General features: G+C 38.8%; 1 protein-coding gene across 5 annotated transcripts; it reads right to left on the minus strand.

Moving 5' to 3' along the window:
- Positions 1-1,437: 1,437 nt before the first annotated feature.
- On the minus strand, positions 1,438-19,276 carry eif4enif1 (eukaryotic translation initiation factor 4E nuclear import factor 1). Of its 5 annotated transcripts, none has more exons than XM_066665073.1 (19): positions 19,177-19,276; positions 16,764-16,915; positions 16,345-16,418; positions 16,029-16,153; positions 15,660-15,934; positions 15,120-15,318; positions 14,875-15,035; positions 14,048-14,186; positions 13,762-13,938; positions 12,180-12,454; positions 9,942-10,025; positions 9,621-9,801; positions 8,910-8,974; positions 7,315-7,439; positions 7,134-7,209; positions 5,821-5,941; positions 5,307-5,642; positions 4,939-5,100; positions 1,438-4,097 (listed from the first exon to the last, which is right to left on the minus strand). In XM_066665073.1, the coding sequence occupies exons 2-19, from the start codon at positions 16,860-16,862 to the stop codon at positions 3,901-3,903; spliced, it is 2,871 nt and encodes a 956-aa protein (XP_066521170.1). In that variant the 5' UTR covers positions 16,863-16,915; positions 19,177-19,276; the 3' UTR covers positions 1,438-3,900. The 5 variants fall into 5 exon arrangements, with proteins under 5 accessions (XP_066521170.1, XP_066521174.1, XP_066521172.1 ...); XM_066665077.1 differs by having other exon boundaries at positions 13,762-13,869; positions 16,764-16,918; positions 19,177-19,275; XM_066665075.1 differs by having other exon boundaries at positions 13,762-13,872; positions 16,764-16,918; positions 19,177-19,275.
- Positions 19,277-19,648: the final 372 nt, after the last annotated feature.

Consider the following 19,648-nt stretch of genomic DNA (forward strand, 5'->3'; position numbering starts at 1 on the left):
AAATGAAAAATGAACGGGGGGTGTAGGAGACAGACACAAGTGCAGCGTCGTTGTGGTGGTTTTGACTTTATACATCGTACAATGTCCATCTTCCCGGTTTCTAGCCCCCTCCTCCAGGCCGCCGTGAATTCCCTGCCTTGTTTTCATCTGAGTCCCCTCCCCCCAAAGTGGACACGGCAAGGCCCAGTGCTTAAAGACATAAAGACACAAGCACAGACACTGTACACTCCGCCAGGTAATGAAGGGTATTATCTACTGAACTGCAACACATTAAATACAATTCAATAGCACACACAGGCACAACAGCCTATCATCACAAAGTTACAACGTAAGTCCCTTAGATGTTTTTTTTTTCTCTTACAGCGTCTGTAAATACCTTTACATAAAAATGAAACAATTTAACCCGTTTTAATGACTATAGAATTTTATAAATGCTGATAGCTACAAGTCATGACCGAAAAAATGTAGGTAGGATATTTGCAAAAAAACAAACTGGTTTTTAGAGGGTAAATACAATGAATTATGTTGTAATGTTTAACTTTACTATTTATGCAATATGCCTCTACCATAATGTTATATCCAGTGTATCTTACGTTTCCACAACATATTCCAAAACATTTATAACAGGTGAGATATTCCTGAGGTGATGTCGTAGCGGAGACAGACTGAGAAACGTGATGGATTTGACCGTTCAGAGCTGAAAGACTCCGCCCTCTCTGATCTCTGGGGAAAACAAACTGCCCCTCCCCCACCCAGGTCTTTAGAGGCCCAGATAAAGAAGGCTAAAATCCTCCCTGCACCCTAGGGCTAGAGATGATGATCATAATTGTAACATTTTCAGACGAACATAGAAACCACGGCTTAGTGTGATCTTCTATAATTTCTTTACGTATAAATATTGTGATGTCATAGCTCATTGGCGTTTGGTGGTTTGTGATTGGCTGAACTAATTTACAGGCCATGTACACAAATCATACATTTTCCAACATAAAACTTGTTGATAATGTAGACCAAGCTAAAAAATGGTAGGTCTTGCTATCTAAATATTGTACACTTGCAAATCATGATAAAAACTGTTCATCTGTCCACCCACCTGTTCATGTGTATGTTTAAGACATACAACAAAGCCAAGTTTATTATTATCAATTTTAATATTATCTTAATAGACTACCTAAGTAGAGGTAACCATAAATAAAATGCAAGAGTTTTTTTTAAATTTGTTTAAAAAAAAAACCTGCTCACTTTTCAGGTAACAGTATTGCCCTAATCTCTTCACATATACTGTTACCTTTGTCTTAAAACTCTTAATTGCACTCATTAGCCAGGTAAATAATAGGAAAATTCAACACTGGATTTATTTGATTCAAATGGATCCATCATTTTTAACATTGTGGCAATGCTGTAACTCTTAAAATACAAGGCATTATCAGTCTCAGCATGGTTAAACAAATGAATGAAGCCTCAGTGTTCTAGTTGTAGTTTACCAAAAAAATAAATAAATAAAAAATCCTAGTACTGAGCCTGTGTGCAAAATATTGATATGTCTCTCAGCTAGTCAAAAGTCTATTCAGTACTTTTTTCATCATAAAATTGTCTTGCTATTTTGTGTCATTCCCATCCATCAGTGACTTTCCCCTAATCTTACAGGGACAACACATACTTCTTTGATTCAGAGAAAATGCAAAGCTGCTGAACAACTTAACACACCAGAGGAAAATCCACACTGCACAGATCTGTCACATCGGCTGGCAGAGGGCTAAGCTAGCTAGAAATAGATGGCGAGAGGGGCTGTCGTACCCACCCAGAGTACAGGGTCAATTGTGCCCTCTAGGAGGCTCAGGCTTGGATGGATGAGATTCCACCAGTTTTAACTACTTACAGGTCAAATATCAATTCTGCCAATCATCTAAAGCAACCATTCACAGGAAGTCATTAGTTAAGAGATTTTTGTCTGAAGATATATAAAACCCCTCAAATAAGAATATGGCTCAAATGAAACAAAATTATAGTACTTGGCAAGAGAGTTTTAAAAACTTATAGCTTCTAAGAATTTTGTTTTTCTTTTGTTGTGAAAAACTGTCTAGAGGCACATTTGGGAACTTGAGATCTGAGAAATCTAAGCGATTGTCCATGACAATTCAAAAGCTCTTAGGCTTCTCTGACAAGTAACAGTCAAGCAAATGGTGATAGAGGGGAGGGCTGCATATGTTAATATTCTATTTTATCCAGATTCAGGTTTCAATTGGTGAAGTGTCATTCATGAAGAGACAAGACAGAGATGCAAGTATTACAGCTGGGTGTCATCAGCACAGCAGTGATAAGTAAAGCAACATTTTTTTTGTTTTGTTTATTTAAAAAAAAACAACCCGAGTTTTAAAGGAGAGGGGGGGAGAAAAATTACTTTAGAAGAAAAATGACTGGAAGCTGCAAAATTAAGAAAGGTTTTCCCCAAGCATTCTCAATTTTCTTAAAGTATTAAGCCTTAAAGTATTAATGTTGTTTTGCAAAAGATGAGAAGCACTCATTATGCATGATCTCACATTCCTGGCTTGCCATAATCATGTGATAGTCCCAGCTCAGACAGGTTATGGTTATAGCTGAGTGACATGAAGTACACCAAAATTACCTAGTCCACCTTATAAATCCTTTCACCATTGGTTTGTTAAATTATATTGCTTATTTCAGTATCGACAGGAATACACTGCATGAAAGTTTCTTAATACTAGGTGGTTCCTGGCTCAGCCATGTGAAAGTCTGGTGCAAGGTAAACAGTACTTTTACAAATACAACATCGATCAGTCATTAGTACAAATGATGCAGTTTTTAATACTTTTTTCCACAAAAATATGCCATTTTCATTTCTTTCTAATTTGTTTAAACTAAATATGGTTTCACAACCATCTCATCATAAGAGGAAAACTCGTACATAGATTAGCTGTTTAAACCCCTCTCCAGAGATTAACAAAAAAAAAAAAAAAACCAAAATAATGTGAATCCTTTTTATTGAACATTTGTCCTACTTGTGCTTTTTTTTTTTAAATTAATAGCACATTTCTTTGAATCAAACCCCTGCCACCTAAATGAAACAATGTGATTCAGAGCAGTGCTTCTGTTTCAGTGACTAAGAAGAGGAAGAGAGTGTTGGGGGGCAAGAAAGGAAGTAAGGGGGGGGGGGGGGAGGAAAAAAAAAAAAAAAGGCACATACACTCTGCAGCCACCCCTTTGCGGGTTCCAGCAACACTTGTCCAACAGCAGGTTGGGTTTGTGGATCAAGGGAGCATTGTTTCTAATCTGTAGGCATTGGTAGTCCAAGAAACCGATCAGCTGGGAAGCCTATACCACTCAGTCCAAACTCCACTGTAGGCTGAGAATTATGGAAACTCAACTTCTGAAAGGTCAGCCAAAATATATATTTAAAAAAAAAAAAAAAAACCCTCTTAAGTGTCCCCATTTTTTCCTTTGGAAGCCTTCCCCACAGCAAGACAGGAGAAAAAAAAAAAAAAAAAAAAAAGTAGAAAGCTATGTACAGGGTGGAGAGGGGGGAAAAAAGAGAAAAAAAATCCATTCCCATAGTCTGTACAATTCTGGCCTATACATTATTTACTTTACTGCAAATAAACAAATAAAAAGCAAACAAACAAACAAAAAAAACCCCTATATTACTTGACAGGACACTAGTGACAGGGAAGAGTCCAAAACTTGCCCATGTCCCTTTTTCCTTCAAATTTTAGGCCTTTTCAAAACTACCATCAACTGCGTGGTTAATGACAGAGTAAGTAAATTACCCAAGGTTCTGTCGTCTATACATCATCATAGAAATTAAAGTTCACATTTCTTCAAACTACACAGGGCAGTAGGGAAGGGAAGTCTTGCTTTATTCTGCAGAGTTGCAGGCTGAGGTCACTGGTGGAATTCTAGTTCATCAACACTGATTACTTTAGAGGAAGGCATGGAAGGTAGGGGCTGTTGGAGCACATCAGATCCAAACCACTTGGCCAGGCCTAGAGGTGGGCTCCCCACTCTCTGCTGGGATTGGTTTGTCCTATGTGGGCCATGGCTTTGTGACTGGGGGGCTCCAGTGGGGCCTGTATGCAAACCTGCAGACACAAAATACACAAAGCTCAAACCACATAACTGCCTGTCAAATCACAGCTGTCCTTCCTTGAACACATGGTGTTTCAGGGACTTTAAAAGCAGCATCATAGATACTGCTTTCTCATATTCATGTCCTTAACCACAGGCCATATGCCAAAGGTTTAGTTATTCCTGTTCGTAAAAGGGTGGGTGATATCGATTCCACCCTTAAACTTGAAATTAATGTTAATTCCCTTGCTAAATCCTCACTGTTCCACTTGTATACATTTTTTAAAATGATGTTTCATAAGATTTGTCTGCTGCTGAAAAACTCATTCTTCTCAAACCATGATTACGGCAACTCTCCTTTCTAGTATTTATTCCCCTTCCCTGCATAAGCACCTGGTGGTTCAAAACTCAGCAGCCTGGCTTTTTACCCACACCTGCCTCCCCCCATAGCAACACATTACACCTGTCTTTTTTAATCTTCACTGGCTACCTGTTAAATTTTGTATTCAGTTTAAAATAGTGTTGCTCACGTACAAAGCCTTAAATAAATTTGCTTCTTACCCATCTACCCTCCCGCTCACTTAGACCTTCCACCACTGGCCAACTCTCCATTCCTCTTTCTAATCTTTGCCAAGAAGTGTTGCTCTGGGTCTCCTCCACCACAAGTCCACCTCTTCTCCATTTAATTTAACCATATGCTACCATAAATGTTTTTCATATTTTCTTTATGTTGTCTGTATCTTGTAAGCATCTTTGAGTTCTTGAAAAGTGCTTTATACATGTATTATCATCAAATTTCATAATGTACTTCGTCTGACTGCGTTTCTCAGACCAATGAGAACCTGTAGTACTTACTCGGCCTCTGCTGCTGCATGACTGCTAATGGCATGTGTCCCCCAGGAGTTCTTGGAGGAATGAGGGGATGCCCTGTATTGCCTAGAGGATACAGGGGCTGACCTAAGAGAGCAGGTGGTAGACCTTGTAGCTGGGACAAATCAACAGTCTGGGGGAACATTCCTGTTAAGACACATGAACATAACTGTCCAATCGAGTAGTAAGGTTTGTATTTGATTTTCTATTTGAAAACAAGTGTAGGTATTCCCAGAGAATATGGTTCCACAAACTGTTTTTAGGTATTTATTTAATCTAAAAATACTTGGTTGTTCAACATTTTGCATGCATTAACAAAAACAATTTGTGTTATAAGGCAGCAATTTACAAACCTGTTTGCAAAAGTGCAGGTCCAAGTTGCTGGGGATGTATGCCTTGAGCAAGCATCCTCTGTACCACACTGGGATGCAGCTGTGGTGGTGGAGGCCTCACTAGAGGAACATGAGACAAAAGGGGTACTGGGTAAATCGGTCTGGTAAAATGGGAAGATGAGCCTGGGGACAGCATGGTAGGAGTGTGGTGCCCAGTAGTGGAGCTGGGCCTGGGTCGTTCTGCCTCTTTAGAGTGGCGATTCTGAGTGGAGACAGGGGTAGAGCAAGCTTTTGCCCCACCTGTCTGTGGCCCACTGAGATCTACACCCTCAAGGAAAGAACTAGGGGAGGGAGTTTCTGTAGAAAGGAAAAGGGGAAAAATAAATAAATAAAAATATAAACACAAAAAAAGCAACAGTTTAAAATGCACTATATAATTAGCTGAAAATAAATATTAAAAGAACTTGGTCATCACAACCCAATCCTAGATGATCATCTAGATGATTAAGGAACCATAACAGAGGCAGACTTTTACCCTCTTGTAAGTTAGCTGCGTCCTCTTTGCTCTCTGGCCTGCTTATTGGCTCATCTTTACTCTTCTCCTTTGACTCGTACATCTTCCTTATTACAGAGGTGGGAGTAAAGGAGGGAGACAGCTGCCAAAGCAACAAAATAGATCAGTAACAATTATATAAGGTCTGACACATTTATATATATATAAAAAAAAAAAAAAAAAAAAAAAAAAAAAAATAAAATTTATACACACAAATTGCAGAGTAACATCAGTTCCCAACAGGGGTGGACAGATGGAAGCATTTACTTTGCTTTAACAGCAAAATAACTGATTACCAATGCAGATTATAAAAATTAAAAAATGTGGATGCTATCTCAAAATGAAAGCTGTATTTATGACATGTACGGGGTGTGTCAAATTTCTGTCCTGTGTCAAAGAACATGGCTAAAACTTTCAAAAAAAAACTTTTTACAAAAAATCTCATTTTGTAAATGAGACACAGGGAAGGGGCGTTGTGGGAACTCACTGACTGGAAATGTCAGTTTGAAAACAGGTGGAGAAAATCCAGTAGCCCACCACAGTTGAGTGAGTTTAGTGCTGAGTTTGTATTAAAAGAGAAAGGAAGGAAAATGAAAACGGACAAAACACTCAACCCTTTAGATGATTTTGCGCTCACAGGTATGAGGCTTTATATTCTAAGTGTGTGCTTTGGGTCTCAGCTTGCTGGAAAGTTATCTCCTGTAGGGTGCTAAATCACAAGTGCCTCTTAGCAGGCCAGCTATATGTCTAAACACTGTAGAATCAGTCTCATTTCACATTTTCAAACTTCTAAAAATCAGGGTACACTGTCAGACTGTTCTGAGCTTAACTGTCTTGAAAAGCTAATTTTCTGGCATGTTCTGTTCACACATTATATTTTTTGTCCGGTTCTGTAGATACTTTGCATTCTGCTGTTGAATCTCCTCTGCATTGACAACTTTTTTTTTTTTTTTTTTTTTTTTTTTTTTAAATCAACAGTCAAACCTTCATTTGTGTTATTTATCAAAGCCAGGAATACTGGTGATTGTCTCTACCAAAACTGGTAGATTGTCTATGCATTGCATCATGATTTACTGCTAGCAAATATTACAGCACATGTTTAGCTGTATGCTATCATATGTTCTCCCTCTGCAAGGCAAGAAGCAGTACATTTTATTTATATTAATAAAATAAATTCCTACATTTAAAGATTTTTTTTAAATTATTGGTATGACCAAGTAAACCAGGTAACACATACACATGTAAAGCAGGGGGGGAAAAAAAAAAAAAAAAAAAAATTGTATTCATAAACTTACCATACTAGTCACTCCAGAGACAGGGGAGTTCCTACCAGGTGGGTTGGGGCCAGGGGATCGGTTAATCCTTGGTTGTCTACAACACACACAGAAAATAAAATAAATAAATACCCCTCAAAAAGGTTATAAGCATTCCTAGATAAATTCTTTGTCTTCTAACAAAACATAATATTAACTGTACCTGTTCCTGTAGGCTTTATCATGACTGTGTTTATTGTAGCCTTGCTGGAACTGATGGCGAGCATGTAGTGCCATTTCCTGCTGAAGCATTAAGGCATCAAATTCAGCTTGGTCCCGTGACCTGAACTGGGGAATATAATCAGAAAAAGTCAAACAAAGTCAATTATGTAACTAATCACACAATCAGTCAAATAAATACAAGATGATGTTTTTTGGTTCTTTGGGCATTAGTGTCTGATCCACACAGTACACACCAGTGTCTATTAAACAGGTTGTCACAATACATTTTTCTCCTTTTAAAAAAGGCTTAGATGTTTAATTCTTTAAGCTGCAACAACAGTGTGCAAGCTTGAGGTCCTCATCTGCTTGAGGACACTTCCAAGTTTCAAATACTGAACGTGTTGACACTGATCAAACACTAAAGTTAAAACTAATGATCACCCGATATCGGCCGGCCGATTAATCGAGCCGATTTTTGGGATTAAAAAAACCCAAAAACAAATAATAATAGGCCAATATATTAGCACAAGGAGCTGATATTTACACAATGCACAGAGGCAATGCTGTAGGCAGCGCCATCATTCTGACTGGTAGAGCGCCCATTGCGTCCATTTTGCCATCTTACAGGCAGACATCATTAAGCACAAGCCTCCAACCTGTAACTGCACGCCGTCTCAGTGAAAACGGTATGAATAATTCTCTTCAGCTCTCACATACACTCAATCTGCTATCATTTGACTGAGTTGATAGTTGTAAATTAAAAACCCAGAGTTATGTCCCAAATTAAAGCTTAAAGTCACTGATTTAATAATTTTATATATAATCCCACTCACTAAATAAGTATTTTTGCTATGTTATTGGAAATTGTTATGAAAAAAAAATTTGAGACAGTACAGCCATATTTGAATCAATGTGTACACATACACCAATCGACTCAGGATCACGAGGATATACGCTAAAATGTAGGACTAAGGCATTAAAGCCGAAAAATAAGATATTCCAAACTTCAAGTTTCTTCCTCATCAATGACAAAACCGCTGCTTCTCGAAGGCTGAAGAGCCCACAAGATATATACACTGTATTTTTGCAGTAAAAGTCATCATTTTCCTTATGGAGAGCTTGGGGTCTAAAGAGACACTTTTTTGTTTCTCGAAGCCTGAAGAGCCCACAAGCGGCTCACACTCAAAGTTAACACAGCAGCGCTTACCTTAGATAGTCCCCTTAAAAACAAACAAATCTGAATCTCTGTCAAACCGTTCGTGAGTAATCCTCATGTTTGTGTCAAGAGTATAAGCCGAGGAGAAGAAAAAAAAGTAAACATTTTCAAAAATAATAATTAAAATATGATCCCCGTGTACCCATGTCACACCTTCTGCCTGGTAGCTTAGGCTCTCAGCTTTCCAATGACATGTCAATGAAGTCTGTAGACCAATCAGGGGCAGAGTTATGGCGATGTGCACCCAAGGAGGAGGGACAAATACGCAGCAGAGCGCATGTGTTTTCAGCACCAGACACCACAAGAGACTCAAACATTTGCAGCACCAGACACTTCACTATACAATCAGATGCAGATATATTCAGAATAATATTTCTAACCTGTGTGTCTCTGTGCATCCCGGGATTCTGATCCCCCAGTATCTGCTGGGGGCCAGCAGGGAATCCTGTGTAAAAATTTGAAGAATTTGTGGTCAGTTATGCTGTAGTATCCAAGACTAATAATGCTGTATGTCAGTAATACATAAAAGTGATTAAAATTTACTGCACATGAAGAGGAAAAAAATTAAACTGAAAATGTTTTCACCTAAATGACTTAAAGGCAACATCTACGATTGTAGGGAAAAGCTGTTCCCTGGTTTGTTTAAAGTTCCGTGTCTTAACATAGACTTTATACACAGAAGAAGTTTAAGTTTTCTGTTCTTGTCGTTTGTTACTCAAATTAATTTTGTAGCACTTTTGTTCAATGTTTACTCTCATACAATTAGCTCTCTAGAGTCAGTTCAATTTACAGCAAAAATAAGTCAATATTACCCACCTAAGGAACAAAAGAGCAGTATCCTCAACACAGTTCATACTTTTACACTGAGGTCTATCCAACCTCCAGATGCTGTTTATTTGCCGTGAGCAGAGAGATACTAGCATACTCTATTAACCCATTAACAGACTAGCTTCATAAACATTAAACTGGTTTCAAGCATCGCCCCTAGAGAGCTAGCAAAATGTTGAGGATTTTTCAAAGTGTTTCTTGATTAAACTAACAAGACTCTTTGCCTACTGCTAAACTGTGCACTGAACTGAAAGAGCTTAGACCTGCTCCTGGCTGAATGCAGCCTGTGTAGAAGTCCTGAACAGGTGTTCTCTGTGAGAAGAGAGGTGGTGAAGGGCCACGGTGGTGAATTAGTCCAGGAGCAGGTGGGACATCAGGACTCCCTAGCAGACCACTCAGGAGAGGGGAGGTAGCTCGTGGAGCACCCTGAACAGCCAACAACTCCTACAACACAAAAGCTTGATCATTTAAAATAATTCAATTTTATGAACATTTTATCTAAAACCTTTAGACTAACATCATGGCCATGACTAACATGCCAAGTCAAACTTAGAAAATTTATTTTTTTAAATTTATTTTTTTACCTGGAAAATGTTTTTCTGCTGTGTAGCAGGTACCTGAGCCTCAGATAATGGGCTCAGGACCAATGAATCTGCCGACTGCTGCAGCTGTGCACAAAGGAGGAAGGGTCAAATAAAAAGATCAGTAACTGAACCTAGGGTTTCCTACTACAACAGTGCGACCCGGAAAGCTCCACTTTTCCCTCATTTAATATTCTTTTATTAATTCATGTCTGGTGTGTGATTTAATGATTAAATTCAGGAAATTTGACCAAAATTATTTCTCACCAATTAATATTTTGCCATTTTAAAATGTCCAAACATTGCTTTCTTTTAATTTGATTATAACTTACAACTAATGAAAACCCCAAATTCAACAATTAGAATATTACTTATGACCAAGCATGGAGTTGAACAGTCTGTGGCACTGCTCAGGTGTTATGAGTGCCCAGGTTGCTCTGATAGTGGCCTTCAGCTCTTCTGCATTGTTGAGTCTGGCATATTGCATCTTCCTCTTCCTCTTCACAATACCCCTTAGATTTTCTATGGGGTTAAAATCAGGTGAGTTTGCTGGACAATTAACAGGGATGCCAAGTCCTGTTGGAAAATGAAATCTGCATCTCCATTAAGTTGGTCAGCAGCAGGAAGCATGAAGTGTTCTAAAACTTCCTGGTAGATGGCTGCGTTGACCTTGGACCTCAGAAAACACTGTGGACCAACACCAGCAGATGACATGACACCCCAAACCATCACTGACTGTGGAAACTTTACACTGAACCTCAAGCAACGTGGATTCTGTGCCTCTCCTCTCTCCCTCCAGACTCTGGGACCTTGAATTCCAAAGGAAATGCAAAAATTATTTTAATCAGAGAACAAACTTGGACCACTCAGCAGCAGTCCAGTCCTTTTTGGAAGCAAGACGCTTCTGAAGCTGTCTCTTGTTCAAGAGTGACTTGACACAAGGAATGTGACAGCTGAAACCCATGTCTTTCATACGTCTGTGCGTGATGGTTCTTGAGGCACTGACTCCAGCTGCAGTCCAGTCTTTGTGAATTCCCCCCCCACATTTTTTAGTTTTGTTTCATAACCCTCTCCAGGGTGGGGTTATCCCTATTGCTTGTACACTTTTTTTTTACCACATCTTTTCCTTCCTGTCACCTCTCTATTAATGTGCTTGGACACAGAGCTCTGTGAACAGCCAGCCTCTTTAGCAATGACCTTTTGTGTCTTGCCCTGCCTGTGTAAGGTGTCAGTGGTCGTCATTTGAACAACTGTCAAGTCAGCCTTCCCCATGATTGTGTAGACTACAGAACTGGACTGAGAGACCATTTAAAAATGCCTTTGCAAGCGTTTTGAGATAATAGCTGATTAGACTGTGGCACCAGGTGTCTTAAATATTGAACCTTTTCACAACATGCTAAGTTTCTGAGATACTGAATTTGGGGTTTTCATTAGTTGTCAGTTATAATCAAATTAAAAGAAAAACACTTGAAATATATCAGTCTGTGTGTAATGAATGAGTAGAAGTTTCACTTTCTGAAACTGAAATAAATCAATTTTTCATAGTATTCTAATTTTATGACCAGCACCTGTATGTAAGTCAGGAAGGGTTAAATGTTGGACATTAAATAACCTAGCTAATCAGTTTTAAAGTTTGTAACACAACCTATAATCATTTAAACATTGTAGACTTGAAGGGCAAAAGTGCTGTCAGTGTCCTATCACCAATAAGACAACCCAGATGCCTTTCAATAATGTTTTGAATGCTGTAGTGTTTTGTTGTTTGGGGGTCCACACAACCACATGGACAGTGAACCTTACTTAAAACACAAATGCTCAAAGATCACACCCACAAATGGCGTTTCACTCATACTTTGATACAGTTGCAAGGTGCACAATGTCATAGTCATGCATTAGTCCAATGAAAGCACTCCAGCTGATTTACATATGCACAATACAAATTTATGCCCATCATGAATCCAAAAGGATAGTGGTAATAAGTATAAATAAATAAGTTACCATTAAATTAAAAACACAACAAACACCACACTTGTATCATAAGATACCACATCAGCACAGGGTGACAAGGTTACAAAAAATAAATAAATAAAATAAAGACAGTATCAGGAGCTCAATGCTGCCTCTCTCACACTTACCTTGTGGCATCTGTCACTGTTGTATTCATAGGTATTCCCTGATTGAGGGCAGCATAAATCGGTTGCGCATTCACATGTATTTTATCATGCAATTCAGCAAACTTACGCTGTTCCCGCTGGCCTTGGGATGACTGGGCAGTGTTCCACTTGCCTTCATGCTGCTGACAAGCTTATTGAAGGCAGACATATCAGGATCACGAGGACGGCCAGTGACCCCAGAACCTCCTGTAAGAGCCTGTTCCAGGTGTTCAGCCATGAAAGGCGTGCCACCTCCTTGAGTCTGTGGCTGCTGCGAAAGTGGCTGAGACTGCTCCGACTGAACATTCAGCCCCTTCAGCCCAACCTCCACTTCTTCCAGAGATAATACCACTCCAGAGGTAGCTAGAAAGGGGGGGGGGGGGCACCCACAATTTTAGAACCTAGAAATCAGCCTTAAAATTACAACCAGAATTCCAAAACAGCTGGGATGTTCTATAAAATGTCATTTAAAACAAAATACAATAATTCACAAATCATGTAGACCCATATTGTATTGACAATTTGACATGGAATGCAGATCAGATGTTGAAAGTGAGATATTTTAACACTATTAAAAATATTAACTTATTTAAAACTTTCTGGCAGGAACACATCACAAAGTATTTGGGACAGGGACATCAGGGAAGGGAAGACACCAATTGCTTAAGTTCTAAGAGAGGTTTGTTGTCCCATTCTTGTCTGACATAGGATTAGATGCTCAACAGTCCTCGGTCTTTATCGTTTCATGATGCACTAAACATTTTCTATTAGTGAAAGATGTGGACGGCAGGTGGCCAGTTCAGCACCTGGACTCTTCTGCAAAGCCATGCTGTTGTGATGGATGCAGTAGGCCATTTATCATGGCCTTGCTAAAATATGTAAGGACTTCCCTGAAAAAGACTGTCTGGGTGGGAGCACATGTTCTAAAACCACTATATACTGTTCAGCATTGATGACGCCTTTCCAGATGTGCAAACTTCCCATGACATAGGCATCTCAAATAGAGTTTCAGATTTCAAATAATCTGACCACAGAACAGAATCAAGCCCATTTTTAAATGCAGTGCTGCCTGAGGGCCCAAGTTCACAGGGATTTCTCAAGATTCTTTAAATATTTCATACTGCAGATGGTGGGTTATTCAAAGTCTTTGCAATTTTATATAGAAGTTTTCTGAAGTTGTTCCACAATTTATAGATGAACCCATCTTTACTTCTGAGAGAAACTGACTTTCATAAATGCTCCATTTATACCCAGTAATGGGGCTTAGCTGGAGGTGCATTTAGCAACTGTCTTAGTTCCGCTACGATTTTATGCATTACTGTCATCGAGTTCTAATTTAGTTAATTTTATATCAAGTATTTATTTTTTTTCCCTCCCCTCTTTTTAAGATATGGTAAAAGGTCTCACTAACGTGTGTTCTATTTTCTATTGTGAAATATGGGTCCATTCAAGAGAAAGCCACCTATAACCTATTAAAGTGGCAAATCTGCCCTTGCTCTACCATGCCAGCATAGGGCTAGTTGGAGAAATGTCTTGTTTTATGTTAGAAGCTGTTTGTTTTGAAATCAATAAAAATTCCAAATGCCCTTCAGAGAAAATCTTTGAACCTAGAATAATATAATTTTTAAAGTTAAAATGCAAAAGGAAAGAAAATTTAAGTGGCAACTCACTGTTCTCCTTCAGACGGGCTTTGTTAGCATTCAAGCTGGACAGAAGGGGTTTAAGGTCAATCTTGGCCTTATGGAGCAATTCCAAGATGTCCACCTTTTCTTTTCGCTCTGCTGAAGAAATGGGGGTGAAATAGGGTGTAGGACCTTGACTAGGAGAGCTACTGCGTTGGTCTACACCTAACATACAAAGATACACGTAGTAATAAATAAAAGGCATTATACTGCAATAATCAATAAAGGAGTATAGACTGTTACCAGAGGATCAATTTTTTGACTTTTCTTTTACCTGCTAGTCTCTCCAACTCTTCATGTGGGGTAGAGCGGAGACTGCTGGACCGGCTACCAGAGGGACTCTGATTACTGGAAAACCAGCGACTGAAGCGACTAGCTGTAACGGGACCTTCACCAAGCACATCTTCAATCATCTGAAAGAGGAATAACAGGCAGGCCTTTCAGCATGCTTGAATACAGAAAAAAAGGCAAGAAAGGGTTGTGGGGCATGGGATAAGGATGGCACTTACGTGATGAGAGCTTGCAGGTTGATTAGAGCAATGAGGGCAAATGCAGAGTGTGGGCTTTTGGGAAATGTTAATTTAAAAAAATAAAGAAAGAATAATAATAGCACAAAATGTGCGTCACCCAAACAAAAACCAGCTTAATCAAAAATTGCATTGATTTGATTGCTGTTCAAACAGCACAAAGTTTCTGGACGGTTTAAAGACAATATGAAGTCATAAAATGTCCAAATTAAACCTATCCTGGATAAGCGATGGGCACAAATTTGCAAAGTGTTTATCCAACAAGACATCCTGAATATCCAATGCAGTGAAGCAGATCTAAACACCACAAGTCAATGGAACGCCTCACTTTCCTAATACAAGAGTAATTCAAAATGAAGTACAAGGCATAAAAACAGCAGTTCCACAAAAATTCTGAGCATCCCAAATGATCTGGTAAACTGTGAATATAGAAACCCCACAACTGATAAGACTTAAGGAAAGGGGGGGGAGAGGAGAGAAGAGAAAAAAAAAAAAAAAAACATCTTTTTCACAGACATTGACCACCAACCGGACCCAACACCCTTGAAAGCATGCAGTGCTCCCCATATCTTACCGAAGCCAAACCAGGCATTGTCTTTTCAAGATTGAAGAACTCATTGAAGTCAAAGTCGCCAGCTGTTTGTTCAGGAAGAACTTCTGCATGAGGAACCTCTTGATCAGCTCCTGTTTCTTGGAGTACACGTGGATCCTCAGTAAGCCCACCATTGCACTCAACTGCGTGAGAGAGAGATTGAGATTTTTTCAAAAGTATGGGCAAAATAAAGCTAGCACAAAATTAGGAACAATAAATCCACATGCCTTCTTTCACTGATTCTGTCCTCTTTCTGGAGCGCTTGGGCTTCCGCTTGTCATCCTCTAGAATTCTATCATCAAAGCCAATAAGTTCAATGGTCTCTGACTGACTGGTGGGCCCACCAGAAAACCATTCTGGCTCCTCCTCAACATAGGAGTCATTTCTTCTTCTCTCACTAAACACTCGTTTGTCACTGAAGTCTCTCTGCAACACAAAGTTATGTGTTAGGTCAAATCTATATCAAGCAAACAACGATATGCAATCACAGTGGCCCCTGACAACTACCCAGAAAGCATTGAGAAGTATATGCAAATGTTTAGACTTACAATCTAATCTGGAATCTTTTAGCCTATAGACCAAAGTTAAGGATATGACAATACATTGGCCCATCAGTGTCAATCAAACTGCAAAAACACTGACAGTTCTATATAGACACGTTTCACAGCCTTGCTGTTAATAAAATTGGTGGGCTGTGTTTTTACATATTACAAGCTATAGGAATGTATCAACATTTAAACTTACAACATTCAAACAGTTTACAATACCCTGAATCTCTTGTCCTTAAAGTCACGTTCTCTCTCTCGTTCTCGCTCTTTGTCTACCCGAGCATCCCGCTCAAATACTCTAGTTGCCATGATGCGTCCACTCCCGATACGGCGTGAGCCCCCCAAACGGAGTGCCTCATTCTCCTTGTTTTCCAGTGGACTGATGGGACGCCGAAAAAGGGTGGTAGGTGCAACCTGACAGCCACCTCCAAAACTACGACGCTGTGGACTAAGAACCACTTCCAAATCATCTTCTTTTAGACGCTCCCGGGGGTCTACAAGGCAAGATATTTGAAAAAGATGTTTTAAAATACAGCAATATGAAATTTCCCAGTATTGTTACAGCAGTACTACTCTGGAGGAAAGTACCTGCAATTCTGCGTTTCAGAGGAACTCTGTCCTCAACATATTCTCTTTTGTATCCATCTACTGGGGAGCTGCGTTCTGAGGGGTACAGCGAAGCATGCCATTTTTCAGGATCCCACACACCCTCACTGTAGAATTATACGGGACAATAGTTGAGCAAAGGCATGTTTTATAGCCAGCAACACATTATGGAACAATCTAGAAAGCAATGCTACGGATTGATTTTTGTAATTAATGTTAGCCAATAACCAGGCATTAATGTGTAAACATGCATTAAATTCAATTCTACACCAGTTTAGCAGTCCAAAAACCACATCACCTGTCATATTTTTCCGACAAACACTCTGGTCTCTCGTTTGAGATTGGTAAATTTTTGATTTCCAGAAGTTCTTCCTGTTGAAAGAAAAATTGGAAAAAAAAAACTAATTGTAATTATACACAGGATAAAACGTAAAATATCTCACGTCTATCCATTAGAGCTTCACATATGGCCCACTTCACTCTTCCCATCTGACACCACAAGATGTCTGTTAGAATCCAATGTTGAACACTTAACCTACACATAACCACTAAGATTGCTGTGGCAGTTTATAATACGATCAGCAACCCCTAACACGACTATTAAGGTTAGTCATTGTGCCTAACATCACTAAATACTAAATAAGCATATACCACATAATACAGAAGTATATTGGTAGCCTTCCTTTCACTGCTTCAGCAACATGCAAAAGTTCTGACCTTGGTGTATCGGTAAGCAGAGGTTACTACAGAATCTTTCATTGTGCACACAGTGTTCTCGCCATTTTCCTGATCCTCTATACAGGCATCTTTCTCCATGACTGAAGCAAGAGGCCAAAATAAAGTAGATCTCCTTTAGACACTCCAAGTACCTGCTGGTAAAGAATTTAGAATTAATCAACTGACATGCAAAGGTCAAAGCAAAACCCTTAAACATTCATCTGTTCTGAATGCAAAATTACTTAATAAAGTGAGGGACTTAAAGCATAAGATACGGAATTGCAAAAATCAAGGAAAGAAATAGTGAATACTGTAGTTAGAGTAAAATCTAAAATGATTACATCTTATTCATGTACTAAACAATATTTACTGCCCGTCTATACATTTTTTTTCCCAACAGAGGTTTTTTTAAATAGTTCAAAAGTAGATACAAAGTATCTTCTAACATACCCATCCTCCAACTACCTCTGTACTGTTTTCTGACAGGCTTTCTAAACAGCTTTGTATGCATTTGGGAAAAGCATAATCAAACACTTAAATGTGGCTAGATAAAATGTATTGTATCGCTAAGCCTCAGAGCCCTTCAGTGATTGTTCAATCTGTGCAGAGACAAAAGCTTAGTAGTTTAATACATTTTAATTCACTGCTCTAACTTTAAACTAAAATTGTGACAGATACTGAAAGACTAATAATTGTAATCCTCAGGAATATTTCTTTTTACCCCAAGCAGAAGACTGAATACCAATCCTTTTGTAAACCTGCATGTCTTTGACCTTAACTTTACTATTAATAATTTGTTTGAATTTAATAGTTTTTCAACTTAACATCACATTATACACTAATGTATATTAGTTACTGAAATGATGTGAAAGATTGCTCACAAATAACACAAAGCTTTTAAATGGGACTGCTTTCCATTATATTCACTATTTTTCTTTCCTTCTTTTAAACATGCAGAACTCAAGTATTGGTATTTGTATTCTAGTCTAAAGGCAGATCTGCCAAAAGTCTTGCATGATGCCACATTAGAATTTAAAGTGTAAAGGTTACTTATTAAATAAATAAATAAAAATTAAGGGCCCTGCCAGTCATAAGTAAAACCCCATAAACTCATCTGACTACATATTTAGATATGTCCAAATAATAATAATAATAATAAAAATAATGCTTTAAGTGTATGAGTTTAAACTCCTACATCTTCACCGTTAGGAACCAATTTATGAATCAGCAGTTAGTTGTTGCCCCTCTCCACCAACACCTCCTCCGCTTACCTGCAGCTTAAAAGTCCCATCCAGCAAGCAGACTAGATTGGTTAATTAACTTTATGATATGAGAAACTTTAGCTATGTTTTAGAGCCTGCTTTTGGAAAACTCTAGGTTCAAACAAAAATGCTCAGCCATGTCTCCAGCAATTAAGCGACATCACACACCTCATAAGGTGTGTGGGTGAATGTGGAGATTATATATTATATAAAAAGCACATTTACACTATTAAAACGCTCTTTTAACCCTGGAAAAAAACATTTACACTCGCATATTTTACTTAAATAACAAAATCATAAAATTATATGACATCTGAGAGCGCCTCTGTGGCATTTGGTATCGGACCTTAGCGAAAAAAAAAAAAGAGTATCACAAATCTTAACATTAGAAGCGATAAGTTAGCAGCCAGGGTATAATCTACCATGTATCTAACGTAAACAGAGAGCACTAGCCGCATCAAAGCGCTACATCGGTGTATTAGTGTTATACTGTTGTGAACTTACCTATTTTCTAGGTAAAAAAAAATTAAAATGAAACTGTTAAAAAAAAAACCACTCCAGGCGCTCTCCCCTTCCTGTGTGCTACAATTATAGTCAAGCTAGGTCACTTAACTTTTTAAGGGGACTGATTTTTAGTCGTCCAGACGGGTGCTAACGTGTCAATATCACTCTGAAAGAGTTCTGCAATGTTGTATTAGCTAGTTTCAGACGAATAAAGGGCCGTGTTTGTCCATGTCAACCGGCAGAAATCAGCGTTAGCCGGCTAAAGAGGTTCCAGTCGAGCTAAACGCTCACAAGCCGACGCCTGTTTTGGAAAAAAAAACTAATGCTAATTAAGTTCAGTATTCTCCTCACACACAGCGAGAAATGTTACACTCAGCCGAATGAACAGGACGGTATTCGAGGTCCTGCCCTTAATGCTTGTGGCGTTGCTTGAAAGCTGTTTGCAAAAAGAGAAACCCTGCACAAAGCTAGCCGGCTAACAGGCTATCTTAGCTAAGTGATTATTACTCACTATTGAACATAGTGCACCCAGAGCTAATCAAACTGAAGAGAAAACACAAGAAGTCTGAAACCGAGGAAAAAACAAACAGAGTAAGAAAAAAACGAGCGAACGGCTGCAGTATAGACTGAGCAAACTCAAACTGTACCTCGGGCTACTTTAGTAATAAACTCTCTCTCTCTCTTTCTCAGTCTCTCTCAGTTTCTCTCTCTCACTCTTGGGTCCCGACGCTTAGCGGCGAGTTTCTCCAGTTCACAACAGGCTCTGATTGAAGGCCCAATCAAGGATTATATAGTGAGCATTGCCGCCGTAGTTAAAAAGAAAAAAAAACTTGCATAAAAATTATTGTGTGTCATACTTAAAGCAAATAAAACATTACAAACCTGTAGGAGTTTTGTCCTGGAAATTTTAGTAAGTGCGATTATAATGCGGTACATCTAATAATTGGCAGGCAAAAGATTGGTCTCCTGTAATCAGCCAGTGTCGGCTGCATTCCAAATGGCTCGAAAATCCCGGTCTAGTGCAATAAACAAATATCCTAAAATAAGACCCTGCATCAAAATATAGTATAATATGCCCGAAATACATTAATTTGGAATTCACACAGCTTTTCAAGATTT

This window comes from Hoplias malabaricus, chromosome 3, assembly GCF_029633855.1.
Source record: "Hoplias malabaricus isolate fHopMal1 chromosome 3, fHopMal1.hap1, whole genome shotgun sequence".
Classification (NCBI taxonomy): Eukaryota; Metazoa; Chordata; class Actinopteri; order Characiformes; family Erythrinidae; genus Hoplias; species Hoplias malabaricus.